Source organism: Hetaerina americana, unplaced genomic scaffold, assembly GCF_022747635.1.
Source record: "Hetaerina americana unplaced genomic scaffold, ioHetAmer1.1.p SCAF_5, whole genome shotgun sequence".
NCBI classification, from domain to species: Eukaryota; Metazoa; Arthropoda; class Insecta; order Odonata; family Calopterygidae; genus Hetaerina; species Hetaerina americana.
This window is the reverse complement of record NW_027287095.1, coordinates 19,881,443-19,908,330: the sequence shown is the minus strand read 5'-3', so window position 1 is coordinate 19,908,330 and position 26,888 is coordinate 19,881,443. Positions and strand designations below refer to the sequence as shown.

The 26,888-nt window shown below is 47.4% G+C and overlaps 1 protein-coding gene across 1 annotated transcript; it reads right to left on the bottom strand.

The window, feature by feature from the left end:
• Window positions 1–82: 82 nt before the first annotated feature.
• On the bottom strand, window positions 83–11,930 carry LOC139693547 (zinc finger protein SNAI2-like). The gene is made up of 2 exons (XM_071591748.1): window positions 11,834–11,930; window positions 83–1,431 (listed from the first exon to the last, which is right to left on the bottom strand). Exons 1-2 carry the CDS (start codon window positions 11,928–11,930, stop codon window positions 83–85), a joined length of 1,446 nt encoding a protein of 481 aa, XP_071447849.1.
• Window positions 11,931–26,888: the final 14,958 nt, after the last annotated feature.

Genomic DNA, 26,888 nt, shown 5'->3' with positions numbered 1-26,888 from the left:
ACCACAGATAGACGCGATAAATTATTCAATAAACAAAGGCCTCTCTCAAAGGCGTGTGTATCGGAGCGAGGGGAGGCGTTCATCACTGGCGCCGCTCCTCGTCGGGTCTCCGGGGGCCGTCGCCGCACCCGCCGCCATCAGCGTGCTTGGCCAGCAGCGACATCCGCGAGAAGGTGCGCGCGCACCGGGGGCACGAGTACTTCTTGACGTCGGAGTGCGTCTGCAGGTGGGCGCGGAGGTTGGAGCGGTCGGCGAAGGCACGGCGGCAGTGCGGGCAGGCGAACGGCTTCTCGCCCGTATGCGTGCGGATGTGGCCCTGGAGCAGCCAGGGCCGTGAAAACGCCTTGCCGCACAGCTTGCACTCGCAGGGGAGCGTGTGCGTCCGGATGTGCATCTTGAGCGCCCCCAGTGAAACGTACGTCTTGTCGCAGTGCTTGCAGCTGAAGGTGGCGCCGGGGGCGGAGGGGGTGGGCGGAGCCTTGGCCCTCTTGGCGGCGGCACCAGGGGCCTTCTTGCAGTGGAACTGGCGGTGCTTGGAGAGGCCGGAGAACGTGGAGTAGGACTTGGCGCAGTCGGGGCAGTGGTGGCGCGCGGCGGGCGGTGAGGTCTTACCCCCCGCGACGGCCGGGGGCGAGGCTGGGGGTGATGAGGCGGCAGCTGAGGGTGGCGGAGACGGTGGCGAGACCGGAGGGGAGGGGTCGTGCGCCAGAGTACAAAACTCTGGGGCCGGGGGCCGCGCGTTCTCGTCCGGAGGGGCGGCAGTAGCCGGAGGCGGGGCGTGGTGGTGCGGGAGGGGCGAGGCAGCATGGTGCGGGAGTGGAGAGGCGGCGTGGTGGTGCGGGAGGAGGGGTGACGAGCGGGGGGGCGGCGCGTAGTAATCGGGGAGGTCGGGGGACGTGGAGGCGGCCAGGTAGGCGGGGGCGTAGATGCGCGCGGCCGGGACGTAGGTGGGCAGGCGGGTAGGGGGCTCACCGCGCCCGGCGGGCCCCTGGGTGGCCGGGTGGTGGTGCTGGGGTGCGAGGTAAGAGGGTGGCGCTGCGTAGGCGAGGGGGGCAAAGGGGGCCAGGGGGTAGGCATGGTGGTGGTAGCCCGCCCCCCGCGGCGGGGGTGGCGGGGGCCAGTAGGCGGAGGCGTGGTGGTGTTCAGCGGCCGTGTTGAGGTTGAGGGGCTCGAGGGGCCCGCCCACGGGCTTGGCGTAGTGGCCCACGGGGGTGAAGGCTCCTCCATGGTACCCCGTGGAGTAGAGTGGCGGGGCCGACTGCTGTGGCGGCGAGGCGTGGTGCGGTGGTGTGGAGGATGGTGGTGTAGTGGTGCGGGGTGCCTTAGTGATGGGGGTGAGACCGGGCGGAGGCGTGGCGTGGTGCGCGGTGGCCGACGACAGGTCCTCCGGCTTGGTGCTCAGGTTCTCGGGCTCCGAGTGGTCATCTTCGCCTGTGGAGGAGGAAGACAGGTTTAATGGGCGAAATTTGGAACCTTGAATGTGACGGCGCTGTGACTGGAGCATCGTCGTTAGCGACGGTCAACAGTCCCGGCTTTGGCCATCTTAATTTTAAAATAGTGCAAGCATTCAAATTGAAATTTACTTTAGAGGGTAAGCAAAATTGTTTAACTCATCATTCTTAAAAAAATCAACTCGTTAAAAATTATGTTTGATATTAATTTTTAATATAAAAATGGTATGTAGAACAACTATTATCGACAACGAAATTATAGCTACGGAAGCAATATCATATAACAAATAAAACACTCTAACGGTTGCAAAAATCCCTTTAATTGTGGATCCATCAACAGTCTCAACTATCATTGGCATCCGAAATAACTCCCGGCTAATCTGTGTCCTCAGGGGTTCGAAATCGTTCTCTATCATTTTCTCCCGCACCTTTCCCCCATAAGTATCGACATATTGGACGATGCAATACGGCCTAAAGGACATACAAAGCAGTGCGCTCTAAAAATCATGTCTGTGATGCCGCCATTGAACAAGTGAGCGCGGGTCCCAGTGTCGTGAGGGCCTCTGATCCATCCATTCATTGCGAACTTTTGCCGGAAGTGATTTCGAGGCCCAAGTCTCTCTCTCCACTCACCACGATACCGACAGAGTGAGGGTCAGGGGCAAGGGCCGGCCGGGGTTGGGAACGGCTTTCGAGTCATCATCATTCATCGAGGGAGGGCGGAGAGGGGTGTAGGGGGATCAGGAGGCCAACTCCCCGTGGTGGGGGGAGAGGCAGGTGGGGGGGACCCCCTGTGGACCGCATACGCTGCCGCGGAGGAGAACGCTCTTTGGGAAAGCTGGTTGCATTGTCCTCCAACGAGGCACCACCGACTGAGTTCAGGCCAGTGACCAACGGCCTTTTCCACCACCCGTCCGCCCCTCTTTTGAAATCGTACGCGGGTGAGGCGGCCCTGGAGGCGATGATGCCACGCCGATCTCGAGCCGCCCAACTCAGCCGATCGATACCCGCCGTTAGAGAGTGCGCGTGATCGGTTCACGTTGTGCCCTCCGCCAGATTAGCAAGAAGGGGACCGGACGATGTCGAGATACACTGGCTCATGACCGCGTGGGTTAAATAAGCAAAGTCGAGACGAAGTCGTTTGACTCGTGTGTTGTGGAGATCTGAAGAAGGGCAACGCGGTAGGTGGAGGGGGCGTTCATGAGGTCGCCATAGAACGGAGAAGTTTGGGTAGTATGCGGGGTGGAGAAAAGAATTCAGAATAAGTGAAGCAAGGGTAGGGTTACCTGATACCATATGCGTGGGTCGACCGACACCTACTGCGTGGATTTGGAGTCGGGGCTCTCGGCGATGGAATGTTACATGGCAAACGATCTGCATTTGTGGATTTTTAAATGAAATGCGATGCGAAGACGCCTTCGCAGCGTCACCCATAAGGTCGGGCGTGTTTAGCGCCTGTGGTGCAGGCCAATGACAACGGTCATGTGCTTATTGCCCACATTATTTAATTCAGAGACCAAGAGGGAGTACCGTCGCTCGACGGCGATGGATCCACATTCCGGCCCCACGCCACATCTACATTTATTACGATGAGCCTTCTAAGACGCAGAGTGGTGGTGGAATGCCAGGAAACCCCATAACCAGACCAAATGTCTCTCTTGTCTTCCCGTAAATACCATTCCGAAAGCTGACATCACCGGGAGTACTTCGGAGGAAGTGAAATGTAGGACGAGAGAGACGAAGTTGGAAGTCATTTCAAGAGAGCGCCACCAGGGCCAAGAGGACACGTATTGGGATATTGTCGATAAGCAATTTGCAAAATGCATTGCTGTTTTAATGAAAGCATTCAGTTCTCCGAGCGGCGTCTATTGCTCGTAAAATAGTGATAACTGTGGTTTCGAAACAACCACAGGGGACATAAGTAATCCGCGCCGTCAAAATGTCTCCCCTCTCGAACCCCTACGAGGGGCTTCATCGCCATTCCCTGGAATCACATGCGCACAACTCTAGTAGAGTGCCTCAGCCCCCGGAGAACCGACTCGAAATGACCCCTCCCCCGACCCCCCCCCACAGAATCAACCTTTAAAAAACAAACGGCCGCCCCCGGTCCCCCGTCCGTTGGCCAGACTCGGTGCACGGATCTGAAGGGGGGAACAGCGGAAGGGGAAAACCGCTGCCCCTCCTGCAGCACCAACAACAACAACTACATCGACGGTCGCATCAGGTGTGCGGCTCCCCAGGGAGGAGGGGGGGCGCTGTGTGCTCCAGAGGGGCAGGCTGGGAAGGAGACGTTCGCTGCGGAGTGTGAGTGGATCGGCAGGCCTGGGCTCGTCGGAGAAGCAGAGCGGACAATGAAGAACGGGAGGAGGGGGCTATCGAGCCCTTGTGCTGGAGGCGGAAGCTGAAGATGAAAGGGGCGGGGAGAAGGAGTAAGTGTGGAGTACACTGAAGAGGAGGTAAGGGGAGAGACGAGGTGCGAGAATGACGTCAGATGGACAAACTGATGAGGGCATGCGGAGGGGAGAACAGCTCTCGCGGGGTGTGCGGTGTTTTTACGCCGGAGGAGGGCGGCAGTTAAGCAATCTTCGGGTTTAATATGTATTGACGATGGGTCAGAGGTTGGGTGGAAGCAGCGACTATCCAGTCTCAATCTCTTCCCAATGTAGGCGTTTTTTTATCATTATTATTATCGTTTAAATGAATATACTTTGTAACTTCCACACAATTTTTATTCGTACTTCCGGTTTCGACGCCGTTGCGTTGAAACCGGAAGTACGAATAAAAATTGTGTGGAAGTTACAAAGTATATTCATTTAAACGAACATGAACCTCCACAAAGTTGAGCCCGAGACCATAGAATTCATTATTATTATGATTGCGGGGCCGCGATCAGAGAGCCTCGACGGCGACAGTGGTCGGAAAAATTTTTCTCAGAGGTCTGTGGAGGGTTGAAAAGGTATTTCGTTTATGTAAATAGATACGGCTTCTATTGAAAAATATTGTGATCTATAGCGCAGTAAATTTATGAAATAAAAGACAAAGAGAAGGGCGGATGGAAAAATCATAATCCCACACAAATGCATAAAATTATAAAATTCTGGGCCAGATGGAGTATATAACACTCGTGATGATTGTACAAGCTATGAAGCCGGCAATATCTTGACGTCGTTCAATGTTAGACATTTCGATCATTCCGGGCCTTCGTTCAAATTTTTTTCTTTTTTCTCAAATAGGAAATGTTACTGTGTCGCGCAGAGATAAGTCCAAATAAATTTGAAAACGTTTCCGTTACAGGTTTGCACTATGCACGAATGACAGGGAATTCGAAAAGCTTCTTTGCTGATGAAGTTATCACACGTATGCACTATTGCGAAGACGGAACTTCCGGAAGCGTTTAAATCCGGCACTTTAAAGTAGATATTCAAGAATTGAGGGGTGGGCGATGGCCCGGCAATCTAGTATTTCCTGAAATGTCGGTTGGACCCCCCTCCCCAATGGCCACCTGACATGGAGGGGGTGAGATGTTGCCCGCGCACCGTAGGAGCTACCAAAGGGGGGGGAGACACACAATGGCCTCAGAGCAAGAACCCAGGGGGTCCATACCTGTTCGAGGCGGCGAGCCCCCTCGCGGGGGTGCCGTGACCTCTTCCGCTCCACTCACTTCGTCAGAAAAGGCAATCTTAAGTTAGCCGAGATGATGATTTAATTCAAAGAAGACGAGGATGCAAAAAAATCTTTCGAATCCAATCTTTTCATTCTCAGTAGAAGAACCTAGCTTAACATATCCTGCCGCCCTACGGATTCCCTAATTGAAATATTATTTTTATAATTTATCAATGTACCCTGCAAGCCACCGCTAGGGTGTGTGCCAGGAGTGAATACACACCAGAGTAATTTTTACCCGAACATGACCCCACCGCGGTAGAATGTTTGCTGAAAAATATTGAGCTAAATTAGTCCTCCGGGGCCAATCAAATGCTCGCTCGTATATTTAAGAAACAAACATCAGAAATCGCACAATTTCTCGAAATCATATTTAAAATTTCCCTTCGAGACCACACGGTTCTCAGGGATTGGATCAAGGGTAACGTAGCAACCATTTTTAAACATGGAGACAAGGAGGAACCAAGCAATAACTGACCTATTTCCTTCAAATCCATGAGATGCAGGGTCATGGATTATATAGTTAGACACCTCAAATTGATAGTTAGACACCTCAATAGTCAGGACATATTTTAATAAATAACCAGCACGATTTCCGAAAGGGTAAATTAACTTCCGCATTTTGTTCATGATATACTTATTTCCGAAGAGAGCAATGTTCCAGTGGACGCGATTTTTCTAGATTTTAAGAAATCCTTCGACGAAGTACCTTATAGTAAACTACTCGAAAAGCTAAAAGCATATGGCATGGATAAAAATATCCTGGGTTGGTTAAAAGACGTTTTGAATGGCCGGGTTCACGGTGATAGATGGAGTTAGCTCAAATGCAGTAGAAGTTACTTTAGGTGTTTCCCTAGGAAGTGTTATCGGGCCTCTTTTATTCCTACTTTAAGTTAACGACATTGACTCCGTAGTCACTTGTAAGATATGACTATTTGCTGACGAAGCAGTTTTTTACCGTGATATCCGTGATCCTGGGGGCACAGTAGCTTTATCAAATGCCCTAGCGCTGGTGCGACACTTGGCAAGTAGAATTAAACCTAAAAAACGTGTGAAGTCATAAATTTTTGGAAAAAGAGCAATTCCCATCCTTCTGCATTGGGAACACCGAAATGGAATGTTTAGACTACATACCTCGGGGTAACCCTCACTCACGATCTCTCGTGGGCGAAACACATTCGGGGAATATGTGGACAAGCTAACAAAAGATTACGATTTATTAGAAAAGTACTTGGTAAATGTGATGAAAACGTCAAAGAGAAATGTTCTGTCGTTGATTAGGCCTTATTTACAATATGTTTTAAGTATATGGGATCCATACGCGGTTGGATTCATTGCCGAATTGGATCGCGAGCAGCGTAGAGGAGCTAGGTCTCTTTAGCAGTGATGTTGAAAATGTATTATTAGCCCATCGTAATATGGTGGGAGAGATCCAGCTACAAAAATTAGAGAGATAATGTGTAAAAAAGATTGATTTAAGATGTCATTTTTTCCACGAACGATAGGGGATCACAATAGCATTGTTTGACCGCGGTAGAGTCATATTCGGACAAAATTATTCTGGTGCGTATTCACCCCCTGTCACACACGCTGGCGGTGGCTTTCAGGGTTTATATAAGTAAAAAAAGGAGTGATTACATATTGAATTTCTTTGATACATTTGAAGGATGTCTCTTAAGCATTATTCTTCGAAGTCTTCAGTAAATTTGTCATCGAAAGGTTGGCAGCTGGCACGCTGACCCGGTGGAAAACCAACGAAGACTCCACCCCTGATCCATCACCGGCTTACTTAAAAAGTATACATGTTCATTGTTGCAAGATTGGTTACATATCACACGTGATTCTTTCGTGAACCTTATACGCGCTAGGGTTTCGGGGATATCGCCCCACTGCTTACATACGCATACATTGTAACTCTCCCGATAAACTCGGGAGACTCAGTTTCTTAATTCAGAGAAAACGGTTGCTTTTAAGACAAATTTTCATAATATCAAAATACTAACAGAAAATACGCGTCGCTTTCAAGGTTAAATGTCTTAGATCGCAGGGCACTAAAATATCTACCTCATAATACATGTAACCTCATGAGATATTAGGAGAGAAGATTGACTCATAGTATTGAACAAAAACTGGAAATATTGAATTACGTATTAGAACGCTGAACAAAGACAGCTGAAAGCCGTTTTGGCCCGCGTACGACTGAGATGATATGAGAATTGAGGGAGCAGAAGGTGGATTTAGTACGTGCACATACTAGTACTAAAATTAACGGTTTTATTTATTTATTTTAGTACCTTTCAAGCCACCGCTGGGGTGTGTGGAAGCGGGTGAATACGCTCTCGACTGTTAATCCTAACATGACCCTACCGCGGTCGGACAATGTTATTATGTCCCTTATTGTTCATCGAAAAAATGGCATCTTAAATCTATCTGTTCTACACCTGATTTCTCTAATTCTATTGACATGACCCATCCTACCGTAGTACGATGGGGGTAAAACATATTTTCAGCATCACTGCTAAAGAAACGTCCTTCCCTTTATGCAAGAGATTTAATCTGAAATTTAACCGTCGCTCCGTGAGTGAATGCCAACCCAGCGGCTCTATTATTTTGGAAAAGTAACCAAGTTTATCAGAACAACGTTTTACTAATCTAGCTCCTCTACACTGCACGCGATCCAATTCGGCACTCAATCCTAATTCGTGAGGACCCCATGTACTAGCAACATATTCTAAATGAGGCCTAGATTGTTCTCAGAGGCCTTGTTGATCTTTGCCCTAATTTCCTTAACCTTTAAAATTTTATGACGCAATTAAGCGCCCCCGCCCCCTCTTATTACCCCCATCTTATTACGGTAGGAGAGATCAGTCAATAAAATTAGAGAGATCAAGTGTAGAACAGATAGATTTCAGATGTCATTTATTCCGCGAACTATAATGAATTAGAATTAAATTGTCCGGCCACGGTGGATGGCAGGGTACTAAATACTAAATATCAAGCATAAATATACAACACTCTTGAAAATTATGAAAATATTTTAATGTACGAAGCTGAGAATTTAAGGACTGATTCCTGGATTCCACGAGATTTGTAGTCTCGAGATAAATATTTAAGCCGAAAAACTTTAATGAGGATATACGAGAGGGATTGGGCGGGGGTTTTGAGTGTAAGGGGAGAGGGCGAGTGCGTGTTGTGCGGTGAGGAGGGGGTTGATGGAGGGGAGGCGTAGGAAGGGATTTGTAGGGGCGAGGCGGCGGAGGCAAAGACGGGGCACTTATCCGGTGGAGGACGAACACCAAAGGGACAGAATGTTAATTTTGCTCAAGCCGTTTCCAAGGCGCTCCGGTGAAATATTGGGATTGCCCACACAGCATTAATTTGATGCAAATTATGAAAGTTTTTGAGACCGCTCCGATGACGGGAAATTACGAGTTAATTTTAAAGTTTCTTAATTTGACATAAAGCACGTTGCATTATATTTAGAAGGTAATGATTCGAATTCCGAAGGTAATGTCGAAGTGGATTTTTTAAAAATGATTCTGCTCCTTACGAAATTTTGACAACAACCTTCAAAGTAAAATAAGTTCGCATTCAGGCCGTGGAGCAGTGTTTACTAAGTTGCTTATCAACACACCATCACACCCTCAGAAAGTGTCGGCAGTCATAACAACGAATTTCACACAGTCTAGCGGTGGCTCACAGGGTACTAGGCGAAAAAAATACGAGTTTTCATGAGTCAACCGCAGTCCCAGAAGGGGCAGAAGGGGAGACGGGTCACAATACTGATTGACAATTCTCGATCTACAGTCTTACTCGTGTTAGCAGTGCAGATATATAAGTTATTTTTTCCACGAACGAGAAGGAATCAGACCCTAGCGATGGCTTGCCAGGTACTCAAAAATACAAATAAATAGAAACGAGAATGCTCAGTGATGAAAATTAGGGTTATACCAAGCCCTCTCGTCCAATCTTCCTTTCTTCTTCCCCTTATCTACATGTTTTATTTGGACTGCTTGAAAATGAAAATAAATAATTAATTGTCTTCAGCTGTGGATCACCAATAAGTATCCGAAAAAAATGAACTTTTTCGTTGTATGTTAAGAGACCTCAAGGAGGATCCTAGTAATTATTGTAGATTCATCGCCAACGCTGATCGATTAAATATCGGCGTAGTATCGCGGCCCATGCATCGGTAGCGATGGTGTATGGGTGGCAGATCCAACTTCCTGGCGGGCGGCAACGCAGTTACACAGAAAAGAACAGGACTTCGTTGATGGTGGTGCGAGAAAAAAGTCAGCAGCACACTTGGGCGCCCATAATGCGACCCTTGGATATGCGGACATCCATCGGGCGAAGGGACGCTCGGATGAAGTAGAAGGAGAGGGGGGGTGTGCCCCGCATTGGAGAGGGAGCATCGCTAGGGCAGTCCCGATAGTGGAGGGGGGGTCCATACATGACGGGGGGGATGGTTTCCTGGCCTCTACGCAGCACGGGACCACCGCCTTGGCAACGGGGGCGGGCGGGGGCGGACAGATATATATCCTCTCTCTCCGGAGAGTGAGAGAGCGCGGGGGGAGGGGGCTGGACCACGCCCCGCTCGGCGTCGGTATAACTGTATAATCTGGGTCGCCCCCGCTTCGCTCGTGACTCTCACCCCCACCCCCCCTTCCCTCTCACGGCGATGCTGCGTCCGTCGGCGCCCCGTGCCGCGTGGGTGGTCCCCTGGAGGACGGGGTTCGCTTCCGGTGGCCACTCGCGGCGGTCGCGTCGCAGCTAGCTCTGCTCGCGGGCCGCAGGGCTGCTCGACCATGTCTTACGGGACGCGGTTCCGTCAATTTCATTGGTCTCTCATCAGTTGAATGCTCCAATAGTACCCGATTATAATTATTTTGGCGGATGGCCGATAGGAATTTTTACCTAAATGTGTTATCCGAGGCTACATATAATAATAAAAAAATATATTAATTCTGTTATTACAACGAGGGTAGTGCGAATGGCGAATTAGGGCTAATAGAGAGTGGATTGAGGATATTAAGGATTGAAGATGAGATTTGAGGAGGAGGGGACAGATGCTCACTCCTCGGGTCGCTTCCCTTCAATCGCCTGTTCGAGGATTCCGTAGGAGTTTCTATCCCTTTGCAAGCCAACCGATGATTTTCCTATGAGTCCCTTCTTCAACTCTCGTAAACACTTACGAAGTGAAACCCTTGTTATCTGTAGGTGCACATCCCACCCCTTGATGAGCCGAACAGAGTTGGGCCGAATCACTCGTCCTTCGACCCTTGCCCTATTGCGCACCGTGCCCCAGGACACAGAGAAAAGCGTTGCGCATAGCAGAGATATCCAGAGGAACTATTTAAAATCACTGAAGAAATAAACACGCCAAAATATGGACCACTTTCAAAGGTGCAGGTATACTTCTCTTAGCCACACAAAAACAACAACAGCCGAGGATCAACCGCAAACAAGAAACGAACGCCATTAAAAGATCGCAGCTGTAATCACATCCGCAAAACGATAGAAATCGGCAATTTCCATTTCCGGGCAAGCTTGTGAGAACTATGTACACAACGTTTTCCAAGTAATGGGAACCAAAAGGATGTGCACCCTTCCTAGCAGCACCAGCACCTTGCGGAAAGGCAATGTTGCCCGGAGTCCTTGCGGCAAGGCGGACGACTTGGGAGCAAGGGACGGCCGGCATTCACACATTGACCGCAGTGGTCACAGCTGTCCGCATCGCGAAAAAAGCGCAATCAAGGAACAGAAAGGGTCACATAGTCATCTGATAATTGGAGTCGGGCGGCAATGAAGCGCGGAGATTACAGGCACGACTGTTAATCAAATGAAAAATCGTTCGAGTTGAAATCCAACATTGAGAGGGAATGGTTTTTTGCGCCGCAATGTAAAGACTACAGAGAGGTGAATTTAAAGGAAAGAAAACACATAACAGTGGGGAGCAGTTTTAAGGAATCTTCTTCCTCTTGCGAAAGCCGTGATCACATCAACGACAAGGATCACGTGCGACCGTTGGAACCTCGAGGAAAGAAACTGATGAGACTAATGATGGCCGACTAATCCATAATGACCCGACACCCCCATTTGCCGTGGCGGGGCGAGGTGTAGGCGTCGTGGGCCTCCGCCCACGGGTCGCCAGCAGGGGTGACGGTGGGTGATGACCGGTTACGCGACGGTAGTCGAACCTCGGGCCTACCGGTCGGCACGCCACCCCCCAAAACCATGACGCCCTCACTATGTTTAAACTGCGAACAAACACTAATCGTCAATTGTCCACGTGGACCCAGAAGGATATTCACTACCATAGAAACCCGCGCTAGTGTCGTAATTTCCGTTAATTTCAACCGCCCTTAATGCAACAAATTGCTTCATGCTCATCCTTCGTTCACCCGTGATTGCAGGTGTTCCCCAAATATGTCGCTCTCAAATGGTGCAGGGTCCGATTTACCGGCGGAGCACCACGGCCGCCGTCCGGGGACGACCCCGGTCGCGGACGCCCAACGAAGTGTCGGGGCGAGACTAGAGTGCCGGCGGGACGCATGCCAACCCACGGGACGGCCGTAGTTTCGTCGCCGGAAACACGACGTGCGTTAAGACGAGACCCAAACGAATGAGGCAATTTAATCCTAACTCTGAATGCGCGGGGGGAAGCCCCTCCCCAGGACCGAAAGGGCACTCTGACCCATAGAGGTAAGGTTACTTACCGCTGCCTCCAGCGTCCCCGAGCACCACCACAACGGGCCTCTTCTTGAGCGGGCAGTGGCTGTAGTTCTGCTTCTTGATCAGGAAAGATCGCGGCATGATGACACTGGCCGCGGCGCACATAGGGGAGCGTGGATCTTGGCTGCGGGAGGGAAGAATCTCCGTCGGTCCGTGGGCGTATATCCGGCGCGGCACACACACGAGGGGACAGCGGGGGGGGTCGACAGGGGTGGGCATCCGATCTGGCGCGGCGTAGAGCAAGGCGTCGACTGGGCGACGGGAGCGAACGACTCAAGGCATAAAAGTGCGCACTGCTCGGTCGGCGTCCGCGACACGTCTGGAGATCGGTAGACCACCGCTTCACAGTGCAGCAGACGGGCTCCTCCACCTGCTCTGCCCCCACCCCCCTCCGCCCCCCTCCCGAGCAACTGTACTCTCGGGCGGCGGCGACCAACGGGCGCGCTCCTGGCAGCACGTGCTGAGCAGCCAATGGGGAGGCGGCGAGGGGGAGGGGGCGTTGTTGTGATGATGTGAAGAGGGGCGGCTGCTTCAGTTCCCAGGGGGGGGAAGGGGACTTCCTCCGCAAACACTCTCTCCCACGACCCTCCCCCCCTCGAGGATACACCGGAGGCAACCGGCGGCGAAACCCCCTCCCCTCCACCACCCGCGGCACCTTGTGTTGACCCCCCCTCGAGGAAGGGAGGGGGGTCCACATTCGATGCTGTCTCGTTCTCCCTCCCCCCGTGGGCTCCTACACCAGCGTTTCCACCACCACACAGCACCTGCAACACCAGCGCGCCCCTCTCCCGCTGCCCCAACGGGCGATCTATGGCTCTGGCGTCGGAGGGAAGCGCGCTAATTTGGTGCGGGAGGGGAGGGGAGCGGGCGGCCGACCGTTGGTGGAGGCGAGAGAGATTCATTACGGGCGGATGGTTGCGCTTGCGATGAGGAGGAGGGTGGTGGAGGAGGATGGTGGTGGGGGAGGAGGGCGCGTCGCAATGCGGCGCTCGGTGTCGCGTGTGAGGCGTGGCCCGGGCACGCGTGTGGCCGTGCACGAAACACCGTCCATTGGCGGCGAAGACAGTGCATGAACCGCCGTGATCTGTGGTTGAATTGGTGGTGCGCCCCGAGGACCACGGTCGAATGGGCACACCCTGGCTACAGTCGTGCCATCGTCCCCCGCCGTGTTTGGAAATCTGCTCTGGCTGGTCTTCGCGAGGCAGCCCTGATCAAGGGGCGCTCGCGCGACTGTGTAACTCCATGGAGGATGCGAGGCGGATGTTGTCCGCACAATATGGCGAAGGGAGGGGAATTGAATTAGACGTTATCGCGGTGGGGCAGCTTTCCATTCGGCCGGAGGGTCAAATGTCACCACAAACCTCGCGCCGCTGCCATTTCTGCGCTATGAGGCGCGCCCTCACTTCTTGCCCCCTTCCCCATGGGGATACGCGACAGCGCCTACCCGCGTGCTCCTCTGCAGACAATATGCACAATGGGCCATCATCATCCTCGCCAGTTATTAAACTGTCGCTCACCTTAATCTCCTGATATTATTGGGTTTTTTCGCACTCAATTGACTCATATTATCATTCACTATCGGGTACACGTCCATATTACTTGTCTATTGTTACGATTTGTAATAATTTTTGTGAATTTCAACATTGAAATTTTTGTGAATTTTGACAGTTTGGATTTTATCAAATGGTAGGTGAGGGATGCTGAAGGTGAAGTTTCTCAGCCATTCGAAAAATGCGCTGCACCCCTCGCGCTCAAGAAGTATACGAGTGTATTCCCAACGTTTTATCGCAATTTATTCATTCATTCTCTCATTCTCATTCATTCTCATTCATGGCTGACGACTGTGCACACTTGTTATAATTGCGAACATAGTATATCCCCCGCAAGGGTGTTTCGATACGCACAAGGGTGTTTCGATATAAGGATTCTATGCCCATTGGAAAAATCTGTGCTTCATCTGGTGGCACACCCAAATATCAATTCCATGCAGTAATATTACGTATATGTTAGCACATTTCCATTTTTACCCCCAACAAACTTTCTGCAGTCATCCGTACTTGGATTTTTCACTTCTTCGTCATACCTCCGGCCATATTTGAAAAAAACATTCTGCTATTGTGCAATTCACCAAGCTGATCGATTATTTCTCCATTGAAGCCATCTTAGATTTTATATAATTCTGAAATACGTGTATCGGGATTTTAAATTGCGTGTAGTCAGGAATTAGTCGAAAAAAGGCGAAAGAGTTTTTAAATGCATGCAGAAGTGATAAATCACAAATTGAAGTTGCACAACCTGAAGTGGGCATGGCTAAAAATTAAAAAAATATAATTTTCATCATAACGAAATTACGAAAATGGTATTGTTCAATTTCATAAGTCGCTGGTATAAGTCTGCATAACCAATCATATCAATCCGCATTGAAACATCTAGATTCGGTGTTATCTTTTATAACGTTTCCATAAAGGGTCTTTTATAAAGTTAAATGTGATGAAAAGTTCAAAGAGAAATGTTATCTGTCGCTGGTAAGGCCTAATTTAAAATATACTGCAAATATATAGGATCTTCACGAAGTTGGATTAATTGCCTAAGTAGATCGCATGCAGCGTAGAGGAGCTAGATTTGTAAAACGTTGTTATGACAGAATGAGTAGCGTATCCAATATATTAGAGCAGTTAGGCTGGGAATCACTCACGGAGCGGAGGTTAAATTACAGATTGAAGCTCTTGCATTAATTGGAAGGACGACCTTTTAGCAGTGATGTTGAAAATGTATTATTACCCCCATCGCACTACGGTAGGAGAGATCATGCTAGTAAAATTAGAGAGATTAAGTGTAAAGCATATGGATTTAAGATATCATTTTTTCCAAGAACGAAAGGGGATCATAATAACAATTTCCGACCGCTGTAGGGTCATGTTCAGGTAAACATTAGTCTGGTGTGTATTCCCCCCCCTGCCACACACCCTAGCCTTGAAGGGTATTTAAAAAAGAAAAAAATTACAGGGAATGAACCTGTTTACTGCTGAGTGCGTGATCTAAAGGAAGTGGGTCCACGTATCTTAAATTTGTCGGTTTTTACTATCTTTCTTAAAATTTGAAAATTGACTCTGTTGCACGCATTTTAGGCCATTATGGTACCCTTCTGTAGACAAGTTAATTTTTCTTTTGGGTTTCTTATTTCTGACCTCATACAGGGAACACTTTGCATTTACTGCTCTGCGGTCACTAATTCCTTTTACAATTACTATTAATGGGGGCCGGGGTTGACCAAAGGTAACGTGTCTACCTGTGGAGCCGAAGGATACTTGATCCCGGGACTGGTAAACATTTTTCAGCAAAGAAAAAATGGTTTATAGTATTTCGGAAAGAGACATCGACACATCAACAGAAAAACCACAATAATGGTATTTCGTAACGAGATAATGAGAAAAATATACTCGTAGATATTCTAATGCCTATTAAATACTAGATACCCTGATGCCAAATAGATGCCTGGATACCCGTGGTGAAACACCTATTTCATCTTTAGATACTCTGGCGAGCAGGCTTTTACAGAAAAAGCAATTTTTTTTATTTTGGAAAGGAGGAATCAACAAATAAATATGGCAACCTCTTTTAATTCACTTAATGGCTCCTGCCACGTTTCTTGATGCCGAATAAGATTACTGAAGATATATCCCATCCGAATGATTTTAGTTATCAATTTAATCGTATCTGTATTTTAAATGAAGTGAAATAATATAAAAAATTTCATTGCTTTTTTATTTTGTTCATTTTTTAAATTTTGTTTCATTGTTTGTTTTATTCATTGTTTTTTTTCAAAATTTGTTCCCTAGTTCATGAAAAATGCATCTTTTTCCACCGACTCGTTGAGTACCACACGTATTAATTAATGATAATGTGAAATTGGAAGGATGTATCTTTAGCAGTGATGTTGAAAATGTATTATTGCCCCCATTGTACTATGGTAGGAGAGATCCTATCAGTAAAATTGGAGAGATTAAGTGTGGAACAGATAGATTTATGATGTCATTTTTCCACGAACGATAGGGGATCAGAATAACATTGTCAGACCACGGTAGGCTTATATTCGGGTCAAAATTTAGTCTGGTCACCCCCTGCCACACACCCTAGCGGTAGTTTGCAGGTTGCCTAAATATCTAACGCCTCATGATTTTCAGAATCAGAGCACCAGTTGATGCGTCCGAGGTGGTGCGCGTACGTATATTTGTGCAGGGGCAAAGTGGGTGGGGGGGGGGGGTATGTAGCGGCGGAAGGAAATCGGGGAAGGTTGATGGGAGAGAGTTGGTAAAAATGGTAATAGTCACACAACGGGGGGTGTTGTCATATGCGGGGAGGGGGGACCGGTTGGGAGGTCAGTACCGCTAAGAGTGGAGAACGTTGACAAATACCATGTCATTTCGGGATGTGATTCTGTGACATAGACAGGTATACCTGTAATATCCTATCGTTCCAGCGCATCTAGTCTGGTAGTCTCAAAGTAAGAAATGAAGGTGAATGGGAAGAAAAATGAATACAATTCATTCGAAGGCAATTACCGTTCCTCTGTCTTAATATTAAGTAATACTCCTGGACATATTTTTACCCAGGACGCACCATGAAGATCATATATCAAGGGACAGGCGCACTGCACAATGCTTGGTGTCTTTAAGTTTGTCTCATGAGTAACACATAATATTTGACGGCGTACTGGAACAAAATGATTATTTGAATGTATTTCCGTGGAAATGTTTATCATATTGTAAGTAATTTTCCAAGGAAAGCAAATTAGTTTTCAACATTCAGAGAAAAGGTTCAGCGAAAGAGTATGGAGCGGCGAGGAAATTCCAGCGTCAATTTTTGATAACTTTCTATGAGGGAGATGAAAACATAATTTCCTATTGCAATATATTTTAAAGTATTCTTAATTTGTTTGCTCTTGCAGACACATACAGAGAGGTGATTATTATCAATATGGGCAATTCACATGACCATAAGATTATTAAGGTTGTTTTAATTAGGGGGAATGTGAAAAAAAAAACAAATTAGGACCTATCAGATATACTCATGACTTCGCCGAAATTCATGAAATCTATTACAAAACTGGCTCATTTTTAACAATGCTTATTTAACAATGCGTAAATCACACCCCATTACATTAGAAAGTCTTAATCGTTAATTTACCTTATTTTTTGATAAAAATATAGATCCATATGATTACGTTTACAAATGCGTATTTCCTCAGAGAAGGAGGCCATCTTTCGCCTTCATTGATCACTAAGTTATAAATTCTGGTATCTAGTGAGTTTCCGTAAAATCTTCATCTCGAGTTGTTAATCGTTACCGTTAATTCTCGCCTTTGTTCGATCATTGAAGGCGTTCGGTATGTACGGCAAGCGAAGGGCGCTTAATGGACACTTCGGAATGCACTCCGATTGGAGGCACACTCGGTGGTATTGGCGGGCATTTCATTCTGAAAATAGTCACCACAGAGAGGCAGCAGAAAGGGATTTCACCTTCCCTTTTCACAAGGAGCGTTTGAAGCACCCACTGCCAGACACCACTCGAACTGAGAGTGATGCATGTCCCTCTATTTAATGACAGCTCCGTATAAATGAATTCACTTCCAACAGAATTTGAGGTAGATGATGACACCAGTCGTGCGGTTCAATAATATATTTCTGTGTAAACACACATTAATGGCGTGTTTTGTGTTTTAATAAATTGCTCTGGTCGTACGAGTTCAGAGCGGATCATGATTTGGGTCTAGACGTGTATGTATTACGGAAACCATCGATATATATATGTGTACGATGTGTGATTTGAAGAAATAACGTTAAGGAGTAGCGCATAAATATGCATATTCCGTTATTCATAACTATTACTGTTAACAATAATAAGATTAGTGTAAAATAGTCTAGGTAAGGTTTCGATGACCTAAGCACTGCTATGATTACAAGCACCGGTTAACTCATCACAAAATTCGTAAGTACTTATTTAGAAATACATACGCCACACTTTAGTCGGCACACACTCATATATGACGCTCTTATATATATTCGCCCTCCGTCCCCCACCCTCCATAGCACATTGTACCCTTTCCCTTCCATTTCCTCTCCCTTTCCTTTGAAATGTCTTCAACATACCTTCCTTCATACATTTCTCCGGTATCTGATTTTCTCTTCCCTATCCCTCCCCGATTATCCCTTCACTTGTTTTCCATTCCATCATTTCCATGTTTTTCATCCTGTGACATACCCCAAAAATTAACAGCCTCCAATCTTCACTCCTCCATTTGCCTGAAAAAACATTTCCCGAAGTAAAATACCTACGTTCCATGTGAGAGTATTCATAATGTTGTATTTGCATGCATATCTCTACTTTAGACCCCGGCCAATCAACTTTTTCCCACTTTAATCATGCTTAAGAAACTGAAGTAATTAGTCTTCTCTGGTCCGAACTAATTTTTCCAACCTCGACTAAAATGCTTACTAGATTGGTAAAATCTTCAAGTTGCGCCAGTTTATACCTTTCAATTTTGGTTTACCTATCCTTGATTTTTCTTAAAATACTTATGATCCTCCATTTATTTTCGCGGTTTCCTTCCACATCCCCATGCTTATTTTACTATTTCCTCCGCATGTATGCTAAAATGTATGTGTTTGGGTGGGAAGTCGTCTGTAATGCCCAATCCTAACGCTCCCATCCCGACTCTCAATCCTCCACGCGCATCTATGAGGTCCGACACATGTACGGACGTCGTGGATGTTGCCTCTTTCCCTGCAGTGTTGAATTGAATCGCGTGCAGCGTGGAGGAGCTAGATTTGTAAAACGTTGTTATGACAAACTGAGTAGCACATCAACATAATTAGAGGATCTAGGGTGGGAATTATTCGGGGAGCGAAGGCTGAAATACAGATTAAAACTCTTGCGTTAATTGGAATGATATCTCTTCAGCAATGATGCTGGAAATGTGTTATAACCCCATCGTACTGCGGTAGGAGAGATCAGTAAAATTAGAGATTAAGTGTTGAGCAGATGCCAAGATGCCATTTTTTCCACAAACGATAGGGGGTCATAATAAAATTCTTCGACCGTGGTAAGGTCATGCTCTGGTAAAATTATTCTGGTGTGTATTCACCCCCTGCCACACACCTTAGCAGTGACTTGGAGGGTACTAAAAATTGCTGATTCTAAATATTTTATGTACTCTCACCGCTCTTTCCATCAAGTGATCTGCCTCATATTAGGTTTTCATATTTGGTAATTAATTCATTCATGTTAAAATCCATGACGACATGAAGAAAAGATAGCGATGCATGGGAACGCCTGGGAATGTCTTCACCGAATCGGACCAACGGATGCGTCATGCAGAGAGAGAAGGGTCCCGCGCGCGACGGCCGCCTCGCTCATTCCCTCGGTTGCCGCAGAAGGATGGGGGCACCACAGGGGCCGCCCTCACCGCCTACCGCCCTGCCCTCTGTGGGTCGACGGCCCTAACACTCGCGGAAGGCCGGGAAAGGTTTCCGACGGCCGGTTGGGAAGGGAATGGAAAGGGAATGGGAGGGGGAGCTTTTTTTCGTCCCTGGAAGGGGTGCAGAGAGTGGAAGGGCCCCCTTCCTCGTCTTTGTGCAGGAAGAATGGAATCAGGAAGTGGCGCGGGAAAGAAGCCTCTTTTGGCCGCGATTGCGTCTCGAGCGAGGCCCTTTGTCGAGAACCTCGCTCTGAGGTGGGAGGGGGGAATGCTTCAAACCACCCCTGGACGGAGGGGGGGAAGCAGCGTTGGCCAGGGGGGCGGAGGTGGTGCGCGATGGATGCAGCGGGAGAGTCGGGCGGGCCACGGGCGAACCTTTCGAAAGGATGCCGTCGCAGGTCTGAGGGGGACGGCGGCGATGGTGCGACCCTTCCTCCCGCCCCCCCTCCCCCAGGGTGGCCTGCGGCTTCCGCTCCTCGCCCCTCTCGATACGGCGGAAGAGGGAGGGGGACGGCCCCCAGGGGTCGGGTGTCGGAGGGGCCCGAGAGATGTAGGTGTCCGAAATGAAATGGAATTTTAATGGAGGCTTTTCCTCCATGTCACATGATAGTCGGTTAATTTCTCACACATGTCGTTCGGGGAATTTGTGAGTTTACATCATCAGCCCTTCAATCCGAAGATTGGCCTTCCCTCTCTTCTCACCTAGCCCATTCTACTTTTCTTATGATCTCTCCTGTCCCTCTTTACGTATTTTATCAATATATTTGTCCCTTATCCTTCCTCGTCGGTCCCTTCCATCCATGCCCTTCTCTTGACGTGCATTCCTCACATTTGCGTCCTCTCTCTCTCTCTCTCAACGTGTGTCCAACCCATCTGGTTCTTCTACTTTTTAAGGTGCACCACAATGTCCCTCCCTCTTTTATCCCCCTTTACTTCTTCTTTCCTTGCTTCATCTGCCCATTTATTCTCCAGCATTCGCCTTCAAAACAAAGTTTCAAAGGTCTCATTCTCCGATGGCCAACTCTTCCCTCGGTCCACGTCTCTGATCCATACAATGCCAATCCATGCGTCAATCTTTTCACGAGCTACAATCTTGTTTGATGCCTTATCCTCTTTGTGCACAGGAGTTGCCATTTCGTCATGAAAGCCTTCTTAGCTTGAGCTATATTGATATCCTGGTCGCTTCCTCCATCTCTTGTGATGGTGCTTCCGTGGTACATGAATGCTCTAATATCTCACCTGCCAGCGCACCCCCTGCCTTTATCTCATCGCTTCCACAAATTTATATTCTTGTTTTCTTGTTTACTTAACTTTATTAGTTACTCATTCATTTATTTTCATGTTTCATACTCCATCATGAATCATGAGAGGTGATCATGAAAACACAAGGTTAATGAGATTGTTTAGAAATAAGAAGGCTAAAATAAAATCTAAAACAAAAGGGTATCTCATAAATAGGTATCGTTGAACAGTCCCAGGAAAGATAAGGGATCCGAATAATATTGTCCGACCGCGCTAGGAGGGAAAAACAGTTTGGCTCAAAAGTAGTCGTGTGTAATCACCCCCCGCCACACACCCTAGCGGTGACTTGCAGGGTACTATGTAGATATACATATGAAATGACATTACACCACTCTAGGAAGTGATTTGGGGGAGGCGAGGTGATTAGTTGTTGAGTTAAAAGAAGATTCCCGTTACGTAAAGAAGCGATTTCATTTAGATGTGAGTTGATGGCAGGCAACCAATTAAAGATGCAAAGAAAAGAAATTTCATATGGAGCGTATTTTCATATATCTGGAAAACGTGGTCGTTGAGGTAAGAGAATTTTCCGAAACAGCAGCGAAAGAAAAACTTAGACTGGATGTTTCTGAGACGAGGGCATTGAGAAGAATGGAGAAAATGTAATGCACAAGATACTGAGGGGCAATGAGGATGCTGAGAATTGCGAGAGAGGGGAGAGCATTGCGCAGATGGAAAAAGCAGGGGTGGGAAGGCAGGAAAAAGATTTTTTGTTGGAATTAAGAGAAGCAACAACTATTCAGAGCGGCATTATTTGAAATATGGAGTTTAAGGGTAGGCAGTGTCGGATATGTTACACCCTAGTATACATCCTAGTTTTGGCTTGCTGGGCACTAAAAAAATCAACAGAAAACAAAAACAAGAAATTATGCGTTTTGCTCAAGGATGTTTGCTGTTGTTCTCAGCTCTCTATTATAACCGTGTTGTCATTCGCGCAGCAAAGAATTTGGGATCCTCGTGAAGATGGATTGGTTGCTGTATCAACACCTAAAACAATAGGATTTATTGGAAGAATTTTGGGGAAATGCGATGAAAAGATTAAGGGGAAATGTTATATTTCGTTGGTTAGACCTCATTTAGAATATGATGCTAGTATATGTGATCCTCACGAAGTTGGATTGATTGCCGAGTTGGATCGCGGGCAGAGTAGAGGAGGTGGTGTTGTAAAACGATGTTGTGATAACCTGAGTAGCTATCCAAAATATTGGAAGAGCCAGGCTGGGAATTACTCACGGAGCGAAGGTTTGAATTACAGATTGACCCTCTTGCATAAATTGGAAGGATGTCTCTTAAGCAGTGATGTTGAAAATGTGTCATTAGCCCTATCGTACTACGTCAGGCGTGTTCATGTAAATAAAATTTATTCATTATTATTTCATCTTGATATGTAAATTTGGTAAAATTTAAGATATTATTAGGGAAATTAAGCGCAAATCACATTAATAAATGATAACCTATTTTCCACGAACCATAGTGGATTAGAGTAACGTTGTCCGACCGCGGTAGGGAAAAAATATTTGGGTAAAAATTAGTCTAGCGTGTATTCATCCCCCGCCACACACGCTAGCGATGGCTTGCCGGGGACTAAATATTCTAATATTAAAATATCATTCGAGTTGCGGCGGTATTTTCCGCCATTTACTCGAATATGCCCGAGAGGTGAGCTTCAGCAATGGTTTCTGGGGCGATGTGAAGTGCTACCGTAAGGCCTCAACTCACCTGCCTGAACCACTGAGCCCCAAGTCCAGGCTAAGATATTCGATCCCGACCCAGGCGAATGGTGTTCTTCTTCGACAATGCCTCATATTTGTTACGGGTGAGTCCACTACAGAAACCGCGGGAGCGCTGCTCGCATTCAGGGTACCCGACAGAGAGGGCGGCGACCTTCGATTTTGTTGGCGGAATAAAATGCAGTAGACGCCGTGGCTCTTGGGTCACTTTCTTGGCATCATCATAATTGCGGAACGGATTTTAAATTCCAACCAATACTATCACGAGTCTATTGCTTCTATTGAAAGTGTTTGAATAAGTCGGGGGAGATCGAAGTCATCGTATTCCATTTTTGGAGACGGGCGCCTTGGGGCACTCTACTTTTTCATGGGAGTTGCCAGTTATTGCATATAATATTATTTTGAAGCAAATTAATGGTTAACCCATTACCGTATTACCTCTTTGACGCACGACCAAAATGTTTTCGGATTCTCTTTCAAATTTTACGTAAATCTTTTCCTAGGTCAGCGTGTAGGTCAAGTAGTGGGTCTCTAAGGTCTTCTTTGCAAAATTATTTTGCTTTAAATGAAGTGAGGGTCAGTGCTAGCAATAGTACATTAAACACAAATCAGATAGCATCGGACGGCAAATTCTATTAAGAATTCAATATTAATAAGAAAATGATCCTTGTTAAAAATTCAAAAAACCGTAATGTCAAGGAAACATTATCTGTAATGGTGATTAATTGCCAAAGTTTAAAAAACAAAGTCTCAGAATATCATCTCCTTAGTCAAAGCTCGTGCGTATTCACCCCATGCTACTGACCCTAGTGGTGGCCTGCAGGGTATTAAAATATCAACTAAAAAAATACATATTACCGCCAAGTACGGCTCAGTCCCTTTATTGCGGATTCACTTACCACTCTAGCGTGTGATCCCCCCTGACGGATGAAGTTAGAGGTAAGTTCTTAGTGTTTGCCTAGCGATATATAATTCTTTGCAATAATTCCATCAAGGCAACTCCTTCAAGCAGTCTTCAATTTTAATGATTACTTTCGAACCTTAACCTCGGTGACGCCTTCGGAGAAATGTGGAATGTGCAGCAGGGTATCCGCCTTAGCTAGAAGGAAAAGGTATTTTGGGTCAAGGGTAGTCTGGTGTACAATCACCCCTTGCCACACACCCCAGCGGTGGCTTGCAGGGTGCTATGTAAATAAATATAAAATAAAAAGGAAGCGGCGGGCGGACGAGTTGAAAGCAGGAGGGGCGAAGTGCTTCGTCGACCACGACCCCGAAACCCATCCTACGAATCATCCCCATGGAGTCGTCTCTCAGCATCACAACAATGAGCGGGAAGATCCTGCAGCTCGGGAGCAAGGCTTTGCCTCGTCTATTGTTGTTGTTGAGGGAATGGCCCGCCTCGTGCACGAGCGAAAACCTTCAGTCATTTTTTAATCGCCTCCTCCTCCCCACCCCCTGCCCTCCTTGGCGCCCTCTGGTCCCCCCTCTCCATCGGGGCGAACTCTCTGAGAGGAAGATGACGGCGCATGAGGTCCGGCCTCACCCCGACCCCTCGACTTCTCCACAATATTACCCCTTCTCTATTCGGGGTATCGGGGTATCCGTAGCCACACCGCTAACTGTACAGTTACAATCCATTTACTTGATGGTGCCGCCAGGCGTCTAAACGACACCATGTCTGTCTCATTAAATGAGCGCCAGTGCGAAGCGAGTTCTTTATTTTTAACCAATCGGAGGTGTGCTCGACTTGCGTCATGAGATTGACATGCATGCTCTTGAATCTGTACATCTTTTAGCGTGGCCGGAAAGGCATTGGGGGAATCGATTCACATTCAATTCATTTCCTCCTTGCAAGTGAAATGAAGATTGGTTCCTCTAGACGTCTACATGGGTACAACTTGCTTTTAACTTTCAACTCTTAACATCGATGCATGACGTTTTTATATTTTCTTCGACCAAATAATGACATTTTAAGAGTTCCCCATTTTTACTAAATGCCCAATGGTCCTATTTTGTCTTCACCTTCCCAGTTTAATGCATAATTCTGGTTTGATATTAATTTGTAGCACTTTTAACTCCCGTCACTTGATGATTTTGCTCATTAATCTCAGACCACCGAAATCATGTCCACCCACAAGCACTCGTAACTCCACGAGGTCATTCCCAGGTCAGCGTTGACCAGTCGATTTGGTACCTTGACCAACATAGCCATAGATAATGAATAAAAATTATACAATCATTTATATGAAAGGTATTGAATTCTTTATAATTATAGCAATATTGCGATTTGAAAATTGTCGTCATATACACAGAGATAAATATTAAAATGAATCCGGGAACTAATAAAAAGAAGACCGCATGTTGGAAGGCGCAGTGAGAAGGCAAGGAGAGTTTACAATGTAAGGGTGGAAGAGGTGCTCTTTACGGTAAACACTATGGGGAAATAAGAAGGTAAAAAACGAGGGATCTACTAGATGCTCGGCAGAAAAAGTATTAAACGAATTAGGAAATATTCAGGAGATATGGAAAGGCTGCATAGAAGATATGATTAAAATATAAGACAAGTCAGTGTAGACATGTGAAGGGAATACGGAGTGGATGGGGATAGCTTCCTGGCCCCGATAAAGTAATCAAAAACTACGGAACGGGTTTTCATTTTTTTAAATCGCCAAACAGTAGAGGAAAATTCATGGATACCCGGGACTGTATGAAAAGAGCTTGCGTCTTCAATTTGTTATTTTTGCCTAATGAAGCTCCCTGTTAGAGAAACGAAGCATTTGAATATTTTGAAATAGTCGGAACGAATCCCGAAACTGTTAAATTATCATTTGCTCAAGTTTTCAGGAGTTGTTTACTTTCGCCTGGCAACCATTATACAGGATTTATGGTATTTGTTAGTTAAGTAGAGATAACTACGCCCTTAGGGTAATATGCATACACGCCTATCCGGACATGCATATCCGCCTATCTTTTATGTGCACGTGGTGACGTTATGCGGTGTGGAGGCCTACATAATCAATCTTCCCCGATGTGTCGCAGATCTCACCCCATCCTCGCCGATGCTTCTCTCATTCTCCCCTCGAGGAAGAATTCGGGATTCCTGCCGAGTTTTGGTTTTTGAATCAGAATTTATTTTCTACTCCGGACAGCACAACGCTGTTTTACTGCCCGGATTCGACTCCCTATATTTCAGCAATAACAGCACTTCATTTTCAAATCTTCCTGTGAAACCATTGGCGGTACTCGGGAAGAAATCGCCCGTCTCCCACGGATGTGCAACTTTGAGGGCTCAGTGTAAGGCGAGCTCCATTCTGACCTTTGCGATCGACCCCGGGGTTGATTACTGTGGTTTAGTTGTGGCACTAATGCGTCTTTATATGATAGAGAGGCGGAGAGGACTTGTCACCAAGTGTGGTGCGCGTCGCGGTGAATCCGTGGCCGGCGGTGTTGGTGGTGGTGCGCCTTTCTTGCGATCACGAGCCCATCAGCACACGCTCACTCATGACTTGGTGGGGGATGCATTATGGGCGAACAATGCATGAGGGCCACACCTGGCGGCGACCCGAGCGCCAGCCAGGGGCGGCAGATGCATGTGAGGGAGATCTCGGCCGCGGGGAAGACCCCACACCCCCCTCTCCTCGCCGCGCCCCCCCCCCTGACGCAACTAACTTGCTGCGCCTCCAGCGTGCGTGTCCGCAGGCACTCGTCCCCTCGGGGAGGGGAGGGGGGGTCAGGTGGAGTGAGATAGGCACCGGCTCAATGGAGAGCCAACTTGCCCCCCCCTGCCCTTTGTCCCCCTTTGTCGTGAGGGCATCTTCGTTCACAGCTGCCGCCTCGGTGGTGCGCGGCAAATCCACCGGCATCGCCCGCCCCTGATTTCGGGCAAGATTCGCGTGCCTCCGAGACAGGGCCGCGTGCCCCCGACGCCACTTCTTTGGACCCTAAGGCCATCGGCCCTTACCCCCCTCCCACCGCCAGCCCGTGTCACCCTCGGCCTATGCCGCCGTGAAAATAGGGGCTTGGAATGTTAAGACGGTGCTGAGGACAGGGAGGTTGGGAACAATCACTATGGAGAGCGGAAATATAGAATTGTTAGGCTTGTGTGGGGAGAGATGGAAGGATAGCGGGGAATATTGCAGCGGTAGTTACATACAAATACGTATGTATATGGCGGAGTGACGGCGAGTCGACGGGTCTCAGCCGTAGCTATGAAAACTCAGGAAAAGTATAATGCCTCGGGTGATAGACGGAATACTACGTATCCTTCGGAATAAGAGCAGGCTGGATCAATCTATCGGTAATCCAGGCGTTCGATTCGGCGAGACGATGATAGGGAGGATGAGTGAGAAAATCATCACGATAAATTTGGCGGAATAATGTCTACACCAGACACTTTGCGAATTCCCACGAGGACGGATGAAAGGGATTGTAAGCTCATCAGAAATTAGATTAATCGACGAATACCAGCATCCACATTATTTCATATCGAGAAATTTCGCATTGCCGTGGGCCATGTTTCCCATTCTCACAGTT

What these genes read in the sequence shown, in the direction of transcription:
- LOC139693547 (XM_071591748.1), bottom strand. Translation starts at nt 11,930, where the DNA reads ATGCCGCGATCTTTCCTGATCAAGAAGCAGAACTACAGCCACTGCCCG. An exon ending in CGGGGACGCTGGAGGCAGCG is followed by an intron (nt 1,432 to 11,833) that starts GTAAGTAACCTT and finishes CCTCCTCCACAG; the next exon opens with GCGAAGATGACCACTCGGAG.